The sequence below is a fragment of the Hippocampus comes genome, unplaced genomic scaffold (genome assembly GCF_001891065.2).
Source record: "Hippocampus comes isolate QL1 unplaced genomic scaffold, H_comes_QL1_v1.1 scaffold568, whole genome shotgun sequence".
NCBI classification, from domain to species: Eukaryota; Metazoa; Chordata; class Actinopteri; order Syngnathiformes; family Syngnathidae; genus Hippocampus; species Hippocampus comes.
In genome coordinates, this window is record NW_017842052.1 from 316,605 (window position 1) to 335,304 (window position 18,700).

General features: G+C 48.9%; 1 protein-coding gene across 8 annotated transcripts; it reads right to left on the reverse strand.

Annotated features, from left to right (window-relative positions):
- Positions 1-287: 287 nt before the first annotated feature.
- On the reverse strand, positions 288-18,339 carry LOC109509854 (death-inducer obliterator 1-like). Of its 8 annotated transcripts, none has more exons than XM_019859721.1 (16): positions 18,202-18,309; positions 16,124-16,239; positions 14,891-15,866; positions 12,890-13,286; positions 12,247-12,564; positions 10,570-10,792; positions 8,064-8,607; positions 7,824-7,983; positions 7,626-7,742; positions 7,393-7,548; positions 7,002-7,158; positions 5,909-6,371; positions 5,400-5,547; positions 5,200-5,289; positions 4,923-5,118; positions 288-4,739 (listed from the first exon to the last, which is right to left on the reverse strand). In XM_019859721.1, the coding sequence occupies exons 2-16, from the start codon at positions 16,203-16,205 to the stop codon at positions 742-744; spliced, it is 8,025 nt and encodes a 2,674-aa protein (XP_019715280.1). In that variant the 5' UTR covers positions 16,206-16,239; positions 18,202-18,309; the 3' UTR covers positions 288-741. The 8 variants fall into 8 exon arrangements, with proteins under 8 accessions (XP_019715280.1, XP_019715279.1, XP_019715281.1 ...); XM_019859720.1 differs by having other exon boundaries at positions 12,247-12,573; XM_019859722.1 differs by having other exon boundaries at positions 7,441-7,548; positions 12,247-12,597.
- Between the last annotated feature and the right edge of the window lie 361 nt (positions 18,340-18,700).

Here is an 18,700-nt window from a genome sequence, read left to right on the forward strand (position 1 = left end):
GGCAACATTTTGTTTGACTTGATAAGGACTGCGAGGGCCGGTCCAAGACCGTCGACGAGCCTGACCCGACGGGTTGTTTTTATGGTGGTTCATTCTTACACCAGGTTTGTTTGCAACCACTTCGGAACCCCGACGGCCTCGGGGTATTTTTGGGGAGCATCCGAATTCCAAGGATAGAATCCTTCATGGGAAAGATGCCAATGTTGTGGTTTGCCTCTTTACCTGCGTAGTGAAGACCTTCACTGCTATCTGGCAAGAGTCAGTTCAAAATTACCAAGCCAGATCCATATGTGATCCAAAATGTTTAATTGAGTTGAAACAAATAATTGATTAGGTACTGTACTGCGGATAAATGAAACCTTTTCACATCCTGTTCAATAGTCACAGTTCTAAGCAGTTTTGTTTCAGGTGATCCATCCAGAGTATATGGCTTTTATTTTTGCCTACTTAGAAAAGTATTAAAAACATCATTATGTACACGCAAACAATCATATTTACATTTGTTGTGTGATTTGACGCAGAATTCTTTCTTCAACTGGGTTTGACTTGGTAGCTATATTCGACAACCCAAAGACAAGTAACTTAAATGTTCTTCGGTCGTCGTTTCGTAACTGTATGAAACCAGGACAGAAAATACAAACGCTGTAATCGATAGAAATGAAACACTGCCATTGTCATTCACAACAAGGATTTTCAGTGGTTATAAATGATCGCTCGCCAAACCAGTGTAGTCGAACCACACTAGGACGAGGCTTTCTCATTGGCCGCAGTCTTTTCTTTCTCCTTGGACTTTTCATGTTTGTTGTTTTTATCTTCTCGCCTTTCCCTGATTCTGCTCGTCTCCTGACGGTCCCTGCCACGGTCTCTTTCGCGGTCTTTATCTCTGTCTCTGTCTTTGTCCTTCTCCCGGCCTCGGTCCTTCTCCCGCTCTCGGTCCTTGTCCCGCTCTCGGTCCTTCTCCCGCTCTCGGTCCTTCTCCCGCTCTCGGTCTCTCTCCCGTTCTCGATCTCTCTCCCGCTCTCTGTCACGGGGTCTGTCTTTATCTCGGCCTCGATCTTTTTCTCTTTCTCTGTCACGGTCTTTCTCTCTGTCACGATCTTTCTCTCCATCCCTGTCCTTCTCTCTTTCTCTATCTGGGTCTTTTTCTCTCTCTTTCTCTCCATCTCTGTCTTTGTCTCTGCCTCTGTCTCGGTCTTTGTCCCGATCTTTTTCTCTGTCCTTGTCTCTGTCCCTCTCTCGGTCTCTCTCTCGATCCCCCTCTTTGTCTCTGTCCCTCTCCCTTTCCTTGTCTCTGTCACTGTCCTTTTCCCTTTCTCTGTCTCTACCTCGGTCTTTCCCCCGGTCACGGTCACGGTCTCTGCTTCGGGACCTGTCACGTCTCTTGTCTCGCTCACGGTCCCGTTCTCGCTCTTTATCACGGGTTCTTCCTCTTTCGCGATCGTAATCCCTTTTCTCTGACTCCCTGTCCTTGGCTCTGTCCTTTTCTCTCTCTCGGTCACGGTCTCTCCTCTTGTCTGCGTCTTCATCCCTGTGTCGCTCGACCTCTGCCTCCTTGTGTTTCTCAGCCTCTTTCCCTTTGCTGCGCTCCCGTTCTCTGCTAGATTCACCGTCGATGTCCCGCTCTCTGCTTCTGTCCCGCTCTCTGCTTCTGTCCCGCTCCCTGCTTCTGTCCCGCTCCCTGCTTCTGTCCCACTCTCGCTCTCTGCTCCACCGCTTGCCCTGACCCCGCTCCCACAACGATCTCGCAGCGAGAGGGATGTCTCGGTCTCTGTCTCTTCGGCCTTCGCCAGAGAGCTCCTTCAGTCTCTCTTCTAAAGACTGGGAAGATCCAGAACCCTGTTCTCTGAGTCCTACGTCAAAGTGACCGAAGAGCTCTGTGCTTTGCGGTTCCGAGCCTTCCCGGTTGGTGCTGGTTCTCCTCATGGCTTCAGGGGAATGTCGGCGCCAGTAGTCCTCTCGCCATTGATCTGGACTGTGACCTCCTAGACGACTTGGAGGAGCAATAGGGGCCTCTGTGGGGGTCGGTAGCAGCGGGCCACTGTGACGGACAGGTCTTGCCTCATCTGAAAACCTATCAAAGCGGTAACGCTCAGAGCCACCAAAAGGCTGAGTCTGATCTCTGACCGCTCTGGTCTCCTGTAGAGGAGGAAGAGGTAGGTGCTCATTCAAAGCTCCTCGATGCGGCGGTGAGTGTAGCCTGGGAAGCCCAAATTTGTTTCTATTCTCCGGAAGAGAAGGAAGAGCTAAGTGCTCCTCCAAAGCTCCTCGATGTGGTGGTGAGTGTGGCCTGGGCACCCCAAACTTGGCATGTGGATTCATGTGTGGCCCGCTTATGTCCACACTAGAAGGCGGGCCTCTTGATTCATCATAGTGGCTCGGTGGAGGACCCCGGTAAGGTGTCGCTGGGCCGTCTTTGAAAATATTCGGAGGATGATTTTGATGTTGGTCCGCATGTGTGAATAAGTGACTATCTTTACCATAATGGTCCCTGGGGTCCACCATTTGGGGTTGGATTGGAATTGGAGTTTGATTTGTATGCTCACCGTACTGAGAGGGTAGGGGACCCCTTGGCCCTGAGAAGTGGGAGAGGGGGGGAAGCCTGTTATCAAAATGTCCTGGTGGTGGTGGTGCTGCGAAGGCTGGAGGAGGACCTCTGTTTCCAGGGAAACTAAATGGTGGAGGTGGACCAGTAAATCGCGGTGGAGGCAGCTGATTCTGTCCCTCAAATGTAGGTGGTAGAGGAAAGCCTGGAGGTGGGCCTTGTTGTCCACTGTGCTGAGGGGGAATAATGGGATCAAAAATTTTAGGTGGTGGACCTCTCTGGCCAATTGGTGGGTACAGTGGTGGTGGTACTCTGGGTGGTATGAGGTTCTGAGGAGGCGGTCTTGAGAGTGGCTGCTGTGGTGGTGGCGGCGGTGGTAGTTGGGTGCGTGTCCACTGGTTTTGATAGGGGGGGAACGGAGATGGAGGCAGGCCATACGGACGGGCGCTCTCTGCTTGAATCGGAGGACCGAGTACTGAGGGAGGACCATGGATAGCTGGTGGGGGTCCTTGCATAGACTGTGGCGCAGACATTGAAGAAATACCTTGCATCGGTGGCGGAACTGACATCGGCGGAGGCCTCATCATGGGATTCTGTCCATGCCTTGGTTGAGGTGGTAGAAAACTCGGTGGGGGGATGTCAGCTGGTGGTCTATAATCGTTGTCAAAGTCTGACGTTGCCCTGTGATGTCGCGAATGATGAGAATGAGTGTCACTGAGGACTGGGATAGTGGAAGTAATTGTTGAGGAGCTTGGCGGCTCATTGTAAGAGCTACAAGTTGCTGCGTCTTGGTTATTGTCGTCGTATTCTGACTCCTCACTGGTCTTTAAAATACTTGCCGCATTTGGCCAAACACTATACTTGTCTGTCTCTATTTCAGCCTGGACCCTCTCAGCAGCTTGCACTTCTCTCATGTTCACTTCTTTTTCTTGCATATAGTCATACTCCAGATCAGGTTCCAAAGTCTCCCCTAATAACGGAATTGACACCACTTCCTTTCCAGTCTCCAGAAAGGGCAGTGTCTCCGATTTCGTTTCCTCCATGGGCAATGGCCTCTCTGGGTCTTGTGAGGAGTCCGGAGGGTTAGCGACAGAAGGCAACTGTGGCTCTTGGACTGAGTGCTGCGGTGGAGAAGAGCCATCGGATGACAACTCCTCATTATCAAGCGGTTCACCTGCTGTTTTTGTTGTGCTACCGGCCACCTGGCGAGCTTCACGGCTCTGTCGAGGATCTCTCCTCTGGTTGATCGTGGGTGTAGCCGCTGAAGCTTTCACGAGCTCTTCCACTTGTTTACCAAGCTGCATTAACTGACTACTGCCCAAGAGGGTTGGCGGAGCCTGTGAAGACTCAGTGGAGGGTAGATACTCGTCGTCCTCTTTTTGTTGTGTCTGATCTGCTTTCTGGTTGAGGCTAGCCAGGGTCTTTTCTGAATCTGTTATAGCCTCACACGTAGACGCTCCAGTTTCATCTGATACAGTAGTTTTGACTTCATCAAATATCGAGTCATCTTCAGGATCATATGCAATGTCATCGCCTTCACTTGGTACTACTTCAGGTTTATTGACTACCTCAACCGGTTTATTAGGCACACTGTAACCCATACTTGGGTCATACTCTTCCTCTGGGTCATACGGCCGGTCATCTTCATCCTCCTCGACCTGTTTCTCTTTTGAAATCTGTGCAAACTGCTGCACAATTGGATCGAGCATTGTAGAGTGGACGATGGAAGTTTCCGCACCCTGATCAGAAGGCGAGTTGGAAGCTTCGGAGTCGTGCTTTTTCTTCCCAAAAAGAGTGTTGAGGATGGTCTGAAGAGGAGTGGCAGTTGCTGCAGGGGCAGGGATAGAGCTGGATGAGGATGGAGATTCCACACCTGTGACAGAGGACGGGGCGGGTGCTTTAACAGATGACAAAAGGGAAAAGACAGATGAGGTGGCCACAGCAACATTTGGTGTCCCAGAGGAGCTGGCAGGAGGTGACCCTGGAGGAGTAGTACTGAAGGGAATTTCCAAACTTTGGCGTGTGCTGCGCTCCACTTTGACTGAGAGAGGTGGCTTTGGGAGACCAGTGTCATCAATTTCTTTAAGTTGGAGCTTAGCTCGTTTCTCATCAGTTTCCAACGCAACACCAGGGCGCTTTCTGTCCTTCTGGCAGATCAAGAGCCCCAGTAGAAGGTTGGGCCGGGCCGGCTCAAGTCCTGCAAAATAATAAACATGCACAAGTGAATCAACACATCGAAGACTCCAAACTCCAGCAAGGATGAGACACAGCGAACCTCAGGTAAATATGTTCACATTTCTTTGCACAAAGTGGCAGATGTTTGTCGTTTTGTAGCGAGACACAAACAAGCCAGCAGTGGAGTTGCCCTTTAATAGCATACCTGGTCCATCAAATGGTAAGAGTTTGGATGGTAGTGGGTCCTTTGAGCTCAAAGGGATTAGATAAAGGTCTTTGATCCGCCGGTTGCTGTTAGCTACCACACCAAATCTTTTCCTGCTGCTGAAGTAACAGAAGAGAGACACGTAAGCGACTTCCTCTTCCTCTGTGGCTGGCTGGAATCGGATCAGACACAGCTCCTGTGAGCAGAAAGAGCGAGAAGATCAATCTGCTGTAGCAAAAACAACATTTTTGACAATTAAACCTTTGCACAAAGCAACCTTGGACAATGAGGTTTTCAACTTGCCAACGTAGTCCCACACTGTGTTTGGGGAGATGCGTCCTCCAACGTGAATGGTGTCAGGCAAATCCTGCATAGTATTGACCAGACATGAGGAGATGCCATTTTTTCCAACTTCAATCACACACGCACGCACGCACAAGCACAAAAAAAAACAAGCAAACTCTGAATTTTACTTACCTCTTTTAGGTATTCAAAAGAGCCTGAAACCAGGTAAGCCTTGGTTACAAACTTGGCCACAGACTGCATGTTGATGAACCCTTTCCAAACCCTCTCTTGACCATGGAGGAAGATTGCAGTCTCCCCCTCCGGAGGAGGTTCAGAAGTACTGGGGGAGGGGGGAACAGTATCATTTGAAAGATATTCCACGTTCGTTCAAAAGAAGGCGGCCTCATTTTCTGAGACAAGAAACTAAACTATGGATAAGGTCGCAAAAAAACAGGTGTGGATAAGGTCGCAAAAAACCAGGTCAGGCACTTTTAAAACTACTGCACCCTCATGATACGCAGTTGCCACAATGTACCATTTGTTAAGTGAAAACACAGCCCAACTCAACATAGGATGCTAAACATTCTCAAATGAACGGAGAAAGTATTGATACATTTGAGAGCAAATCCGTTTTTGACACCTGTAACAAGCTCCTGAAATGAGCTCAGCTGAAGAAAGTATCCTGTAATCAGCCGAAGTACCTTGTTTTCGATGCTTTGGACAAAATCAGTGAGGGCGGAGGAGCAGGGGGCATGGGAAGGGAGGCCTTGGCGCCAGCATCCAAAGGAGCAATGAGAGGAAGTGGGAGTGCCTCCGCCACGGTACTGGCGGTTTTTTCTGGAGAAGTGTGCGTGACGGTTACGCCGGAGCCATGTCTGGCCATACGTGGATCTCTGCGCGTGATGCTGACGGACGAAACGGTGGGAGCGACGGCCTGCGGGGTCTGCACGGGAGGGGCCAGGTTCTTTGGGTCCTCTTGGTAAAGTTGTGGCTGTGACTCCAGGACAGCCGGCTCGGTGCCAAACTGGTACGGCGGAGGCATGAGCTGCTGGTGCTGGTATGCCGCGGCCATTTGTGGTTGGCCGACAGCGCCGGCGGTGGCTTGCTCGGGTTTCTTCGGGGGTTTGTTTTTCTTGGATGCAAGCTCCTCTTCCGTCTTCTGACCTAAATGAAAGGGTGAGGAGGGCATTGCGTGGATACAGTATTGGGAGGAGTGTCTTACAAAAGTCACATGTCAATGACAACCATTGCTACAACACGGTGACGTAAGCAACAACGAGGATGGACAGTCGTCGGCGGGCTCCTTCACCACTGTCAGAGGAGATGCACAGCAATTCCCGATGGGTTGTGAATGGGATGTCACGCAGTGGGTGCACATACTGTATGAATCGGTTCGAGCTCACGCTTTGATGTTTACATGAACGCGTGGTGTGAGGCAAATGCTTTTTGACTCCACTTTGAAGGGTGAAAAAGATTACTTGCTCAAGATGCAGCATCTGGAAGCCGGCTATGGTCAAGCATGTCCGGAGGACTGAAGCGCTTTGTCGGCCTCTTAAAATCATTCAAATGTATCCTTTCTACTCGTATCATTGTTTGATGAAAGAGTACACACGCATTCATGTGAAATGTCCAACTTTAGGATTCCAACTGTGTTCGTTCAAGTACGTCATAAAGAATGGGGAAATAGTGATGCATTGCAATCGGGGCACAGGATTACCCGTTAATACTCAACTGCGAACGCGGTGCAACAGAGCAGCCAAACACAAATATGCCCCTCTGTGCCGACTCGTTTACCTGTGCATATTTTACAGTTGAGGTCAAACAGATGAGTCCTGTGTTCTGAGGTGGTGTCTTTGAGCATGCTACTGAAAATATCTGGCATACTACTGCTCCCCTCAACAGCAGAAGGCTGCGGCGCAGCTGAAGCAGTGAGGCTGGGCTCATCTTGGTCCTGAGGGAATACAATAGATCGATGTCAAATCCCACAAAGAACCGCAACAAGTCTCTGGACACCCGCCACGAAATGCAAAGCGGGCGCAAGTAGGTCGAGTGCTTTTCTGATTCGGATAAAGTCAAGAGGAAGACCACAAAGTTCAAGAGCTCCGTCCCCCAGGCAACTGTATCAACTTGCACAGGTGAATCAAAAGTGTGAAAGTAGCAGAAAGGCAAGTGTGCCACCACTTACTACAGAAGAAGCCATGCGAGAAGATGAAGCTGTGGCAGGGATACATACATCTGCATCTGATGGGGGCGGGGCATCCTCCGCATCCACGCTATGAGAGTCGCGCCGACTGCTAATTTTGGAATGACCCGAATGGGCCCTCGCACCCGAGGACTGGGCCTGGAGAGTGGATGTGTAACGTTCAAGACTGGCTGTCATGAAAGCAGTGTGCTTGAAGAAGAAGAAGAAACATTTACCTGGGGTGGATCGGGCTTTTTCCACTCTGATATCTCCTTGGAAATCATCTCTTCAGCACTCAGCCTGACCAGTCGGAAAGGGCTCAGCTCGCCGCCAATGACCCTGTAGAACAGGCCCTGAACACACATACACGCACACGCCATTAATTTCATCTCTCTTTTCAAAATCGGAAAAGTTTGGCGACCGCGGCGACTCACTTTGTTTTTCGGGTCCTTGAGGTTGAACATGAGCAACCGGTACTTGTTTTTGTATTTGCTGTCGGTGCTGAGGCAGAGGTTAAACATCTCTTTCTCGATGACAGCCGCCAGCCTCGCGACTTCGCTCTCCGTCATTTTCAAATCATCGCTGTCGCTCACCCTGGCGGGAAGGAGGACAGCAACGGTGTTCGACCTCAACATGTGCTCTGTGAAGAAAGCAAAGCTTTCAGGGAGTCTCACCTCTTGTAGAGGATGTCTGTCAGAGAGCGACGGATGTTCTGTCTCATCTGGTGGTTGGGGGGCGGCGGTATTGGGGAAGCGGAGGCTGCCGAGGACGCTGCCGGATGGTGCGACCTGTGGGAGGAAGAGTGACCGGGGGCAGCTGAAGACACCGGAGACGGTGGGACTCTGGAGGACGACGAGGACTGATGATGGGATGGAGAGTCTTTTTTCTGAGGCTGCTTCTTTGGAATGGTAAAGTTTGTCTTGGTGACCCTTAGTGCTCCCGTGACATGGATTGGGCCTGGCGGATAAGGGGACGGGGGCGGGGTGCTTGTCGTCCGCAGTTTCTTGGCCTTTGCCGCAGATTTACTCGGAGGAGTGGCAGACCGCTTGGTTGCTTTTGAGCTGCTGGACTGAGGGGACGACTTCTTGCCTTTTGGAGACACTTTGGATGCCCTGGTGGTCATGGTCTTCTTCCTCTTGGTAGGGGTCTTGGAGTCAGGGGAAGGTTTAACACGAGTCGGGACCTGTTTCTTTGTCTGCTTCTCTTCTTTGGGAGGGGCTGCAAAACAAGAGAAAAGTGCCAAACACTTGAGAATTTGCCTCCAATCACAAGATTGATAAATGAAGACTGTAGCCTCATTCATTTATTTCGCAGACTCAAAACGCTTGAACATGTTCCGCCTTGTGTAATTGGGTACACCAGTGAGCAATCCTCATCATTTCATAAAGCTAGATTTGCAGCAACAGCAGTCATTGTGTACATCCGGCGCATAGACGTGCTTCAATCTGAGGCGGAGCAGTATTGGTTCTCGCATGAGCACTTCATCCAAACTGACTTTTTAGGTAAGCCTGCGATTAGGAATCAATTAGCTACCAGCATTCACCATTTGAAGTGGACTCGACTGACATCACGCCCAAACGCTGTGAAATGACACAAAAATAAAGAAATCAAAATTCTTGCGGTGTAAAGCCTCAAACTTGGCTGAGCTCAGGCCAACTCCCTTGACCTTCCTATTATGTCTGCAATCATTCCTTGGGCATGGTTTTACAGGTGAAGGTGACATGGGCCGAGGTAAAGCCACACGTGCGGAGTCATTTGGCAACATTGTCAAGACTGCACGACATGAAAAACAAAGGCCAAGTACACTAATGGTCACATTTTCCAAACACACGCGCGCCATCTGTGCAGACCTGCCTCCTGCGAGACAGTAGGGAACCAAGCTGACTTTTCAAAGTGCCCCAAACGGTCATGCAATAAAAAATTGCCCCTCAACGTCCTCTATGTCATCAAATAGAACATGTAAGCAACCACATGTAGGTGTGAAGGCACGCTCATTGTGACGCATGTCAGCCTCACTCACTGTACTTCATCGCTCATTTGACTGCGGGGAGCCTTGTTTGAAATCTCTTGCGCAGGTACATCACCGCTTCATTCTTCCAGTGCCACCTCTGACATTCTCTCGGGCCTCTCTTCCTTCTTTTCGCCAGTCAGGATAGGATTTCTGTTTCACCTGCTTGCCATCTGGGACATCGTCTGCACAATCTCCACGTCCAGTGCGTTTTCTTTGTACCGGACGTAAATGCTTAAGTCGTTGACCTCCAAGATACTCAAATAGCAAGCCAATACTGCTCAGAAAAATCAATCAATGAAGGGATCCAAAAATCTGTCTGTCACATCATCTTTTATTTTAAGACAGTTTCCCACTATAAAAGATGCATCATAATGAATGAGCTCGCGATGACTTAAAACAAAAACAAAAAAAAGTCACCACGTTAACTTGGGGTCCGCTTTGCTGCTCTTACCAGGTTAATGCATCCTATGATAGGCTGTAGGGCGGGTGACAAGAGGTTCAAAGACGTACCTGCTGGTGAAATTACCTGCTGTAGCGATGAACCCATGGGGAGGAGCTTTACACATTGGGTGGTCCAAAGACCCTACACACGCACCGATCTCATCCAAAACAACCGAATCCTTGATTGGACACTAAAATTGAAATCTAGCGTCTGAACCAACGCCACAGCGGTGTCCCATAACTTGTTCTGAAACGGGGATGGCAGAAAATGATGCCGCAGAGGCCAAAGCGTCCTCATTTAGCTAACGACCAGATTGACAGATCCTTCAACCCCCAAAGGGCAATTTAGCAAGGCACTTAGTGTCACCGCCCCAGCTCATTGAGGGATTCCCCTACCCATACTCGCCGGGGATCCATTTTGCCAACCTGGCCATTTCTTAGAGGTTTCTGACATCACCTCAGCAGCTTTTCAGCTGTTGAGAATCCCTCCAGCGCTTGAAATGTTTAATATTCACCCAAAAGTCAGACCACACACTTACCTCTTCAGCAGCTGCCACTCTCCCATCCAGTGGCACCCGTCATCAAAATCACATGTTAACAAGTCAGGATTACGTCTAACACAAACAATTTCACAAATGTCCTGTTTCAGGTTATGCTAGCGTGAAAGAAATGGCTACGAGGAAAACAAATAACTATTTTAACCAGAAGACCCTCAAAGAGATACATACACTTTTTGTTTAACACTGTGGTTGATATGGGTGTAGTCTTTTCTGGTGGTACTGCAATGTAATTATGGTCGCTGCACCAGGACGCTGTGGCAGGCGGCGGCGGCTGTTCCACGGCATGCGCGTCTTCATCGTCCTCATCGGGATCGCAGTCGTCATCTCCTCCGTCGCTCTCAGAGTCCTCCCTGCTGTCCCTCCGGGCCCTCGTCCGGCTGGCAGCTCCCCTCTGAACGGATCAAAGAGATGCACATGATGGCAGTTTTGTGACAGCACCCAGAGGGCACGTTGCCAAAACGGGGTCATTCTTAAATTCGTCAAGGGAGATGCAACTTCACTGGACTGGATCGATTGTATTCTACGGTTGTTGCCCATTCACTGCAGTGCCATTAAACAGGGCTGCAGGCGGGGTACACTCTCCTCAACTGGTGGCCAGCCAATCGCAGGGCACACGCAGACAAACCACCATTCACGCTCACAGTCACACCTTTAAGGACAATTTCGAGTGATCAATCAACCTACCGTGCAGGTTTTTTGGAATGTGGGAAGAAACACGAGTACCCGGAAAAAAGGCACGCAACTACAGGGAGAACATGCAAACACCACGCAGGAATCGAAACCACGACCTCTGCACTGCGGCCATGCTAACCGGTCAACCGACGTGCTGCCATTTGTTTGTGATATTACACAATTCTAAGTGGGCCTTTGCACGTGTGTATCATTTCCGTAATTTGGGAAGAGTGATCGTAGTAAATTTCTCTACCCATCATGCTTATTTGAGTCATGGGTAAGATGGAGCCAATCGCGACTGACTTTGGATGAAAGGCAGGCGTAGCCAGTAGTGGGTGCGAAATCGCAGGTTGTTATGGCTGCCGTCACCATTATTTCAAGTCAGTCAGCTTTTTATTGTCAATTAAAAAGCATTTTGCATGGCTCCAATGATAATTCCTTTGTTCATACATAGAAATCATTAGCACCGTTTTGCGACAAGCAAAAGACAATCGGGCAGTAAACAGTGACATCAGCATTGTTGGTGAAACGCTGCCAATGCAAATGGATGTTCATTAGCCTCACGTGATTGAAGCAAGGAATAGAACCACTTGATTTAAATGTCAACAGTTCAGCCCATTTTAGGATAACCCCCCCCCCCCTACACCTGCGCGGATTCAAATATACGAGGTGGCAGACCCAGAGTGTGCGGTGCACACAAAGCTCAACTCCATTTCAAACTTTTACTAACAGATTACCATTCAACCCGAACAAAACAAATGGGCAATGTAACAATGGGGCTGCTTAAAGATACCCTACTCACATTTGCAATCTGAATGGTTATGATCAAAGCACATTCTTCATCACAAAGTGTTTATGTTCAAGGCTTTGGGTCATATACGGACAATTTGAAAAAAATACCAAAACAGAGACAAAAAATACTCGATACGGAAAAGTGCACCAGTACACGTCATGTTCATGCGATAGCTCTGTGCGGATTATCACTTTGTTGTTCGTGTACACTAACAAGGAAAATGTGTCAGGAGAATTCGGCTTGGGAGCGGCGCTGCCATCGCTTTGAACACAACTGTTGAGCAACATGAATACGCATGACTGCTTGACAACTGACTAAACGCATTTACTTCAAGAAGCCGTGGCGCACATGGTTTCACAACTTAAGGTGGTCCAAATTACCTTTGATGCAGAGGAGGGTTTCTGAGCTTTGCTCTTAGGCTCTTTGACTTCTGTGAACGACTTCATAGTCGCGGCAGCGTGGCGCAGGATGCAGTCATTGCCGCAGTACACCGAGTCCGGCTGGGCGCTGCTCTCGCAGCCGGGACCGATGCATTTGGGAAGCGACACATCCTCCGGCGACTTTCCGGCCTCTTCAGCCTCGGTTGTTTTCACCTCCACGTTTGAAGCCACCTTCTCCTGCTCCATCTCTGCTGTGGGGCACGCTGGCTTTTCCGTCACAGGCGCCCCCTTCTGGTCCGTCTTTGGTGGTGCAGCCTGCTGGATCGTCTGCTCCAAACCAGTACACAGTGGCTAACAATGAGCAACGTGATTTACAAGTGACAGTGTATTGTGAGCCATCTTATGGTCATTACTGTCCACAATTGGACAGTATTCTCATTCCCACTATTACCCATGACATCAACATTGCATCGTTTGAGAGCAGGCAATGTGAGCAACAAGACAGAGAATAAATGTGGGTACTTTTATATCGATACCAAGACGTGTTGCAACGTAGCCACCGTATGTCAAAATGTATCACATTGAGATAGATATATCTACATATACATAAAAAATGAAATTCAGCTTATTTACAAGGACCTACCGGCTGAAAGATTTTTATCTTCTTTTTTCCTGTGGGATTTGTGGCTTTCTCGATCCTGCCCTTGATCCCGATGTCCTCCGCCCCTTTCTCGTCGGCGCTAGTGGATGTTGGGGGAAGTTGTGCCGGCGCCGCTAAGTTTGCCGCGGGACCCGAGTCAGCAATAGCGCCCCCAGCAGATGGTGGAGGCTCAGAGCCAGCGTCAGTTTTGGCCCTCGCGGTGTCCGTGCTCAGAGACAGCATGGAGGTGGCGGGCCTGATCACCTGGCTTTTTTTAGCTGTACAGTTGGGGCAGACATAATCCTCGCCATTTCTCTCCATCAGACGTCCACGAGCTTCGGTTATGCCCACACAATCTCCATGGAACCACTCCTCGCAGCGGTCACAGCAGATCATGAACCTAGTGAGCAAGAACATTTGTCATGGCAATCTGGTTGGATTCCCCTCATTATTATTGCTGCTTAATATACACAGGTTGTGTAATTTGCATACCACCCCCTCGCCCTCAAAATATGCTAAAATCATAGTACTTCCTGTAGGATCTGATTGTTTTATCAAGTTCATGTTTAGAAATGCTCATGGGCTGGGCCAAAAAAAGACCCTCAGCCCTCCTCCCTGCTTTTGTTGACCTGCAGGGTGGGAGCTTCTCATCAAAACATCTGCAAGAGGCTTTTCATTTGTGCGGGTTTGCAGCTTGGTTGGGTGTGTTGCTGAAATAATCAGCCTGGATTCAATATTAGTGAGAATCAAACATTTTTTGTCGTCATCGTTTGAGTTTTACAAAATGAATAGCGTCTATATACAGGGGATTCAGAAAAGGTCAAAATGGTCACTGCAAACAACAGCAGTGAGTTCAATGGAAAATAATATTTTAACATCAGCATGTCGAACCAGGTCACGCCGACTGTGGGCTCACCTGGGAACGTCTTTCAATGGCCCCTGAGCCGAACAAAATTTGCAAGGGAGATGGAAGTCTCGACTTCCCTGATGAGGCTCCCGCCCCGCAGCCCACCACAGATAAGTGGAAGAAAAATGATGGACGGATGTTCAATTAGATTAATTACAGACTCCCCCAAAATGAAGGACCTGCCTGCTTGTGTTTTCATATCATCATGCTTGTAATTTGCTCTGGATTTGCTGTTTTCCCATATCGCTGGCGTTGGGAGGAATTACTGCCATGTCCACCTCCCCCCCAAAAAGTTGATTGAGCCATCAATATGGCATCGTCAAGTAGAGCAAGCCATTTTCAACACTTACAATTGATCAATAATTTGTAACAAGGAGACACCATGTGGAGACTGACCAATAGTACAGATTTGCGAAAAAATAAACATGTTGATCGCTTTGGGCATTGGAGGCTTTGGCCCAATGCCATCCATGTTAAATTTTGCATGAGATATCAGACGTGCACTCACATATTGATAACTACGATGTTCGGTTTGGGGCGAAGGAGCGCCCAATTTAAGACGGTGAAACAAGTGTACGGCGGAACGCCAGGCGCACGCGACGGTGATCGAGCACGACCGCGACAGCTAAAACGCACGTAGAATTGCGACTCCTTCACAACTGCCACAAAGGAAGGGGAAAACAAACAAAAAACAACCCGCACACAAATAAGCAAGAGTTTCAGCGATTAATTGGGACTGGCAAAAGTTTCAATAAATACAATTGCAAATATGCAAGGTTCACCGGATTGGAATGTGTCCCCAAGGAAGGACTACATACGCTTCAGGTTTTGTCATTGATAACAAGCAAGCCCACTAACAGACTCCCAAGTCATCAAGGGAGCAACTTCCTCCACTCACAGACATTGACCCGGGGACAAGTCCCTGATTCGCCAAGTTGCCGACCAACTTCCAAGCCATCTTATGACCCTTTCACAATTGCATTTATTTTTCAGTACAACGTCTTGATTTTATTCATTTCTCCAGGACCGTTCATTTCGTGTAGAGCAGAGTTGAAAGCGTGTTCAAATTGCCACCCAACGAAGCATTCAAAACAAACCTTTTGTTGTGTTTCTGCCGACAGATGCAATAAAGTGCGTTGGGGTCGTATCCTCCATCAGACTCGCTGCTTGACGAAGACGAGGACGCGCCGTCGTCCTCGTCGCTGTCCTCCTCATCGCGAGGCTCGCCGGTCTTGCCAACGGCTGGTACAGGTGTCGAGGCCTTGCCGGGCCCACTGTTCACATTTGCCGCCCGTTTTTTATTAATGTACGTTCGGATGGGGCCACGCTTGACCAACAACCCGGGGTCTCGCGCGGTCTCCTCGTCATTGCTGTTCTCCTCCTGAGCTCCCGCTTTCACATTTGGCTTCTTTTCCTCCGGCTCCGACTCCGGCTGCCGGTGTTCCTTCGCGGCATGTCCCTCCTCTCCTTTCGAGACAACGGCGCCTTTGCCCGATTTCTCTGCGCCTTTGTCCTGCGGCTCGCCGCCGTCTCCGCTGTCCTCATTCTCGGAGCTTCCGTCATCTTTGGCGGCGGCGCTTTCCGTTTGCCGTAGCCTCCTGCCGCGCTGAGTTGCCCTTCGAGTCTGCTCCCTCGTGCTACTTCGAGTTCTCCTGTCGGACGGCTCGGGCTTGTCCTCCACCGTCTTTGTGTCTGCGTTACCATCAAAGCTAGCCTCAGAGGCGGTTTCGGCATCGGTCGGCGTTTGTGACGGAGGATCGCCGCTTTCCAGGGTTGGGGGCGCACTCTTTCTGAGCACCCGTTTCGTAGTGGAGAGGAATTCCTCCAGCTTGTCGGTGCGCTTCGACTGTCTGCCACTACGGCGCACAGGATAGCGGCTCTCTGGGTTGTCGGGCGCAGCTTCCACTGGCATCTCTCGCTGAGCAACGGTGGACCGACGGAATGCCCACGTTTTCTTTGAGTCGCTGTCGGCCTTGGAAGCTTTGTCTGCTTTCTCTATCGCCTCCTCTGCCACCTTTTCACTTTGTGTTTGGAAAGTTGGCTTTTGCTCGCCGGGCCGCTCCTCTCCATCACCTGGAGACACATCGCAGAAGGCTCAAGGTAAAATTAATGACGGGACCAAGGACGGCTTCAAAACACTACGGAAGAGTTGAAAGAATCAATCTAGTTTTCATAAACTACAGACGTGCTCAACAGCCCCCCCCCCCCCATGTGCCTTTAATTTCTGCCCACCGAAAGTTGTCTCGGGTCCATCACACCACACTACAAGGCAGTGAAAGGCAGATTTCCCCGACCTTCATTTAAGGGAAAAAGAAGCTCATTCAAGGTACCTTGAGAGCAGCTATCCGTATGGTCTTGGCTCTTTTCTGGCTCATGAGCTACACAGAGCTCAGGGCTCACATTCACCTCCATGGGTTGAGTCAATGGCTACTTTGAAACCCAATCACTAGTTAGGAGAAGAGCACAACAGAGTCACTAATCAAGTGCAAAAAGAGGTACAGCAGATCCCGACGCATCAGGAAATCGAGAGCAAACTTGAAAATGTGCTTGATGCTAGTGCAACTAATGTCAATATTGAATCGTTCAACGTTAAATGGGCAGAGGATATTTTGAGGAAATCGTGAAAAAAATTCTCGTTTTGACAAGCCCTTTCTCGTCGTGCAAATCGCCGCGCGCCTCCCAAAATCACCAAAGGATACAGCGTAAGCCCACCTAAATTCAAGACTTTCAAAGATATTTTAATTCAACGTGAAAGCAAACGGAAGACCAACTTTCCAATGCTCCCAAAGTCCCATATTATCCAAAGTTGCTCAAGGCCATAAATGACATGCATCTGCTCTTAATTTTCCCCAAATAAAAGCACGCCTCAGATTTTATTGTACGCTATCCTAATTGCTTGATGTTACCACGAGAGACATTAAGTACATTATTTTTGAATGTGAACAATTCAAATGGGAAAAATCTTGCTTGCACTGCAATAACTTTAAAAGAGAGTTTAACGGCTTGATTCATTTGTTTTTAGAATACACATCACTCCTCAGGAGAATACTACACCATTATGCTTTCACACCTGCCCTAGTTCATGTTAAAAGTCTGAAGGACGAAAACATTGCAAAAACGGTACCTGTAAATTCCTCAACAAAACAAAGGCTTCAAAACTACAATCATCGGGATTTGAAGATCTGCCAGAAAAAAGCAATGAAAGCACTGTGCACAGCAATAGTTTTTTTTTTTTTTTTTTTTTTTTAACAATTTCCCGAGTGTCAAAGGTCTGTAACTAAATATTATGCACGGCAATATGTCAAAACCCTGTGAGAGTCAAATATCAACGCATTTCCAACTACAGTACTTGACTACATATGCCGTTATTCGAGTCCCATAAATTCACAGATGTTTGGTCGCAAATCGACAATTAATAAAATAAATAGCACAAACGTTTTTGTGCAGCCATGGGGTATTCTTGTGCAGCGGTTTCCTCCACTGTAAAACAAAACCGCGGCGAGGTTGAAAAACTGCACCGAAATTGCGCCTGGAGCGTGTCCTGCCACGTGACTGGGTGTGATCGGCACAAAATGGGAGGACGGGCAGAAATGGAGATCCAGTTCTGCACAACAGTAGCATCATATCGACGGACAGGCGGGAAAAAAAATGTGCCAGCGACAACCTATCATTGTGTAAACATGTCGAGAAAGCGGTGAAAAGCGGCGCTATGCTAGCTGATGACGTTACGTTATTAATGCATGAACGGGGCTACACGCGGCCCGAAACAAACACGATCCAGGGCCTGTAAATGTCGCACCACAGCAAGAATGACCACGTAAACTGTCAAACACTTTCGAATGCACTGCAGCCTTTGCGGATATTGGCGCAACAGGGTCATGCGTAAGGCTCCCGATTAACGTAATGGCCGCCAAGCCTCCTCTGCTAATCGCGCTAGCTAACACGACAACGCGTCGTTTTAACGCAAAAACGAACCCAACTGGGTCGCCGTGAAGTAACAGTGGAACTCGGATCTCTTCGATTTTAAATTTCACCTTATTGCCGTTACAAGGTCAGTGCTGTAAGGAAATGATTGATTTCAACAAATCTTTGTAAAATCGACCGCCCACCACGAGCCTCGGCTACCTCGCTAGCGAGTTCGAAATTTTTGCCATTTGGTTGGGCACAAAATATATTTTTAAAGAAGAACGACGCTTGTTTGTATCAATATGAAAGCCCACATAGTGATGAAATCCGAGTTGTTTGTTGAGAATAAAATAAGCACGTACAACCTTGCATGGCGTTACTGCAGTGTACGTCGACTGAGAAAAATATAATCCTGCGGCAAGCGAGTTGGCTAAGGAATAGAGCGCATCCCATAAATACTCACAAAATGCAAGTCGAATAAAAGCCACAATCTTCTCCCCACCTACACGGCAGAGTTGCGGATGTACCTTCGCTCTTTCTTCGGTCGTGCCTCCATTTTCCCAAATCCTGCCGAAGCTAGCTGACTGCGCCAGATGGCTGACCTCACCGTTGGCAGGACACGCGGCGCCTTGGCTCGCTATCGCCCCCCACTGGTCTGGAGTGGGAGGGAGGGCTGAGTAAATGCTCACAGCATTTATTTATTTTTGGTTTGACTGCAAGATAAAATATGGTTTATGCCACGACTGTTGCAAAAATACAATACCGATGGGTCATTTTCATATAATTTGATCAACATAACAGTGAAGACATCTCACCGAATTTCCTTTTGAAAAGCAGTTTTAATTCATTCATTCATTCATTCATCTTCCGAACCGCTTGATCCTCACTAGGGTCGCGGGGGGTGCTGGAGCCCATCCCAGCTGTCTTCGGGCAGTAGGCAGGGGACACCCTGAAGCGGTTGCCAGCCAATCGCAGGGCACACAGAGACGAACAACCATCCA

What these genes read in the sequence shown, in the direction of transcription:
- LOC109509854 (XM_019859717.1), bottom strand. Translation starts at nt 16,205, where the DNA reads ATGGAGGTGAATGTGAGCCCTGAGCTCTGTGTAGCTCATGAGCCAGAA. An exon ending in ACAGACATCCTCTACAAGAG is followed by an intron (nt 7,984 to 8,063) that starts GTGAGACTCCCT and finishes CCTTCCCGCCAG; the next exon opens with GGTGAGCGACAGCGATGATT. An exon ending in CTTTTGAATACCTAAAAGAG is followed by an intron (nt 5,290 to 5,399) that starts GTAAGTAAAATT and finishes AATACTATGCAG; the next exon opens with GATTTGCCTGACACCATTCA.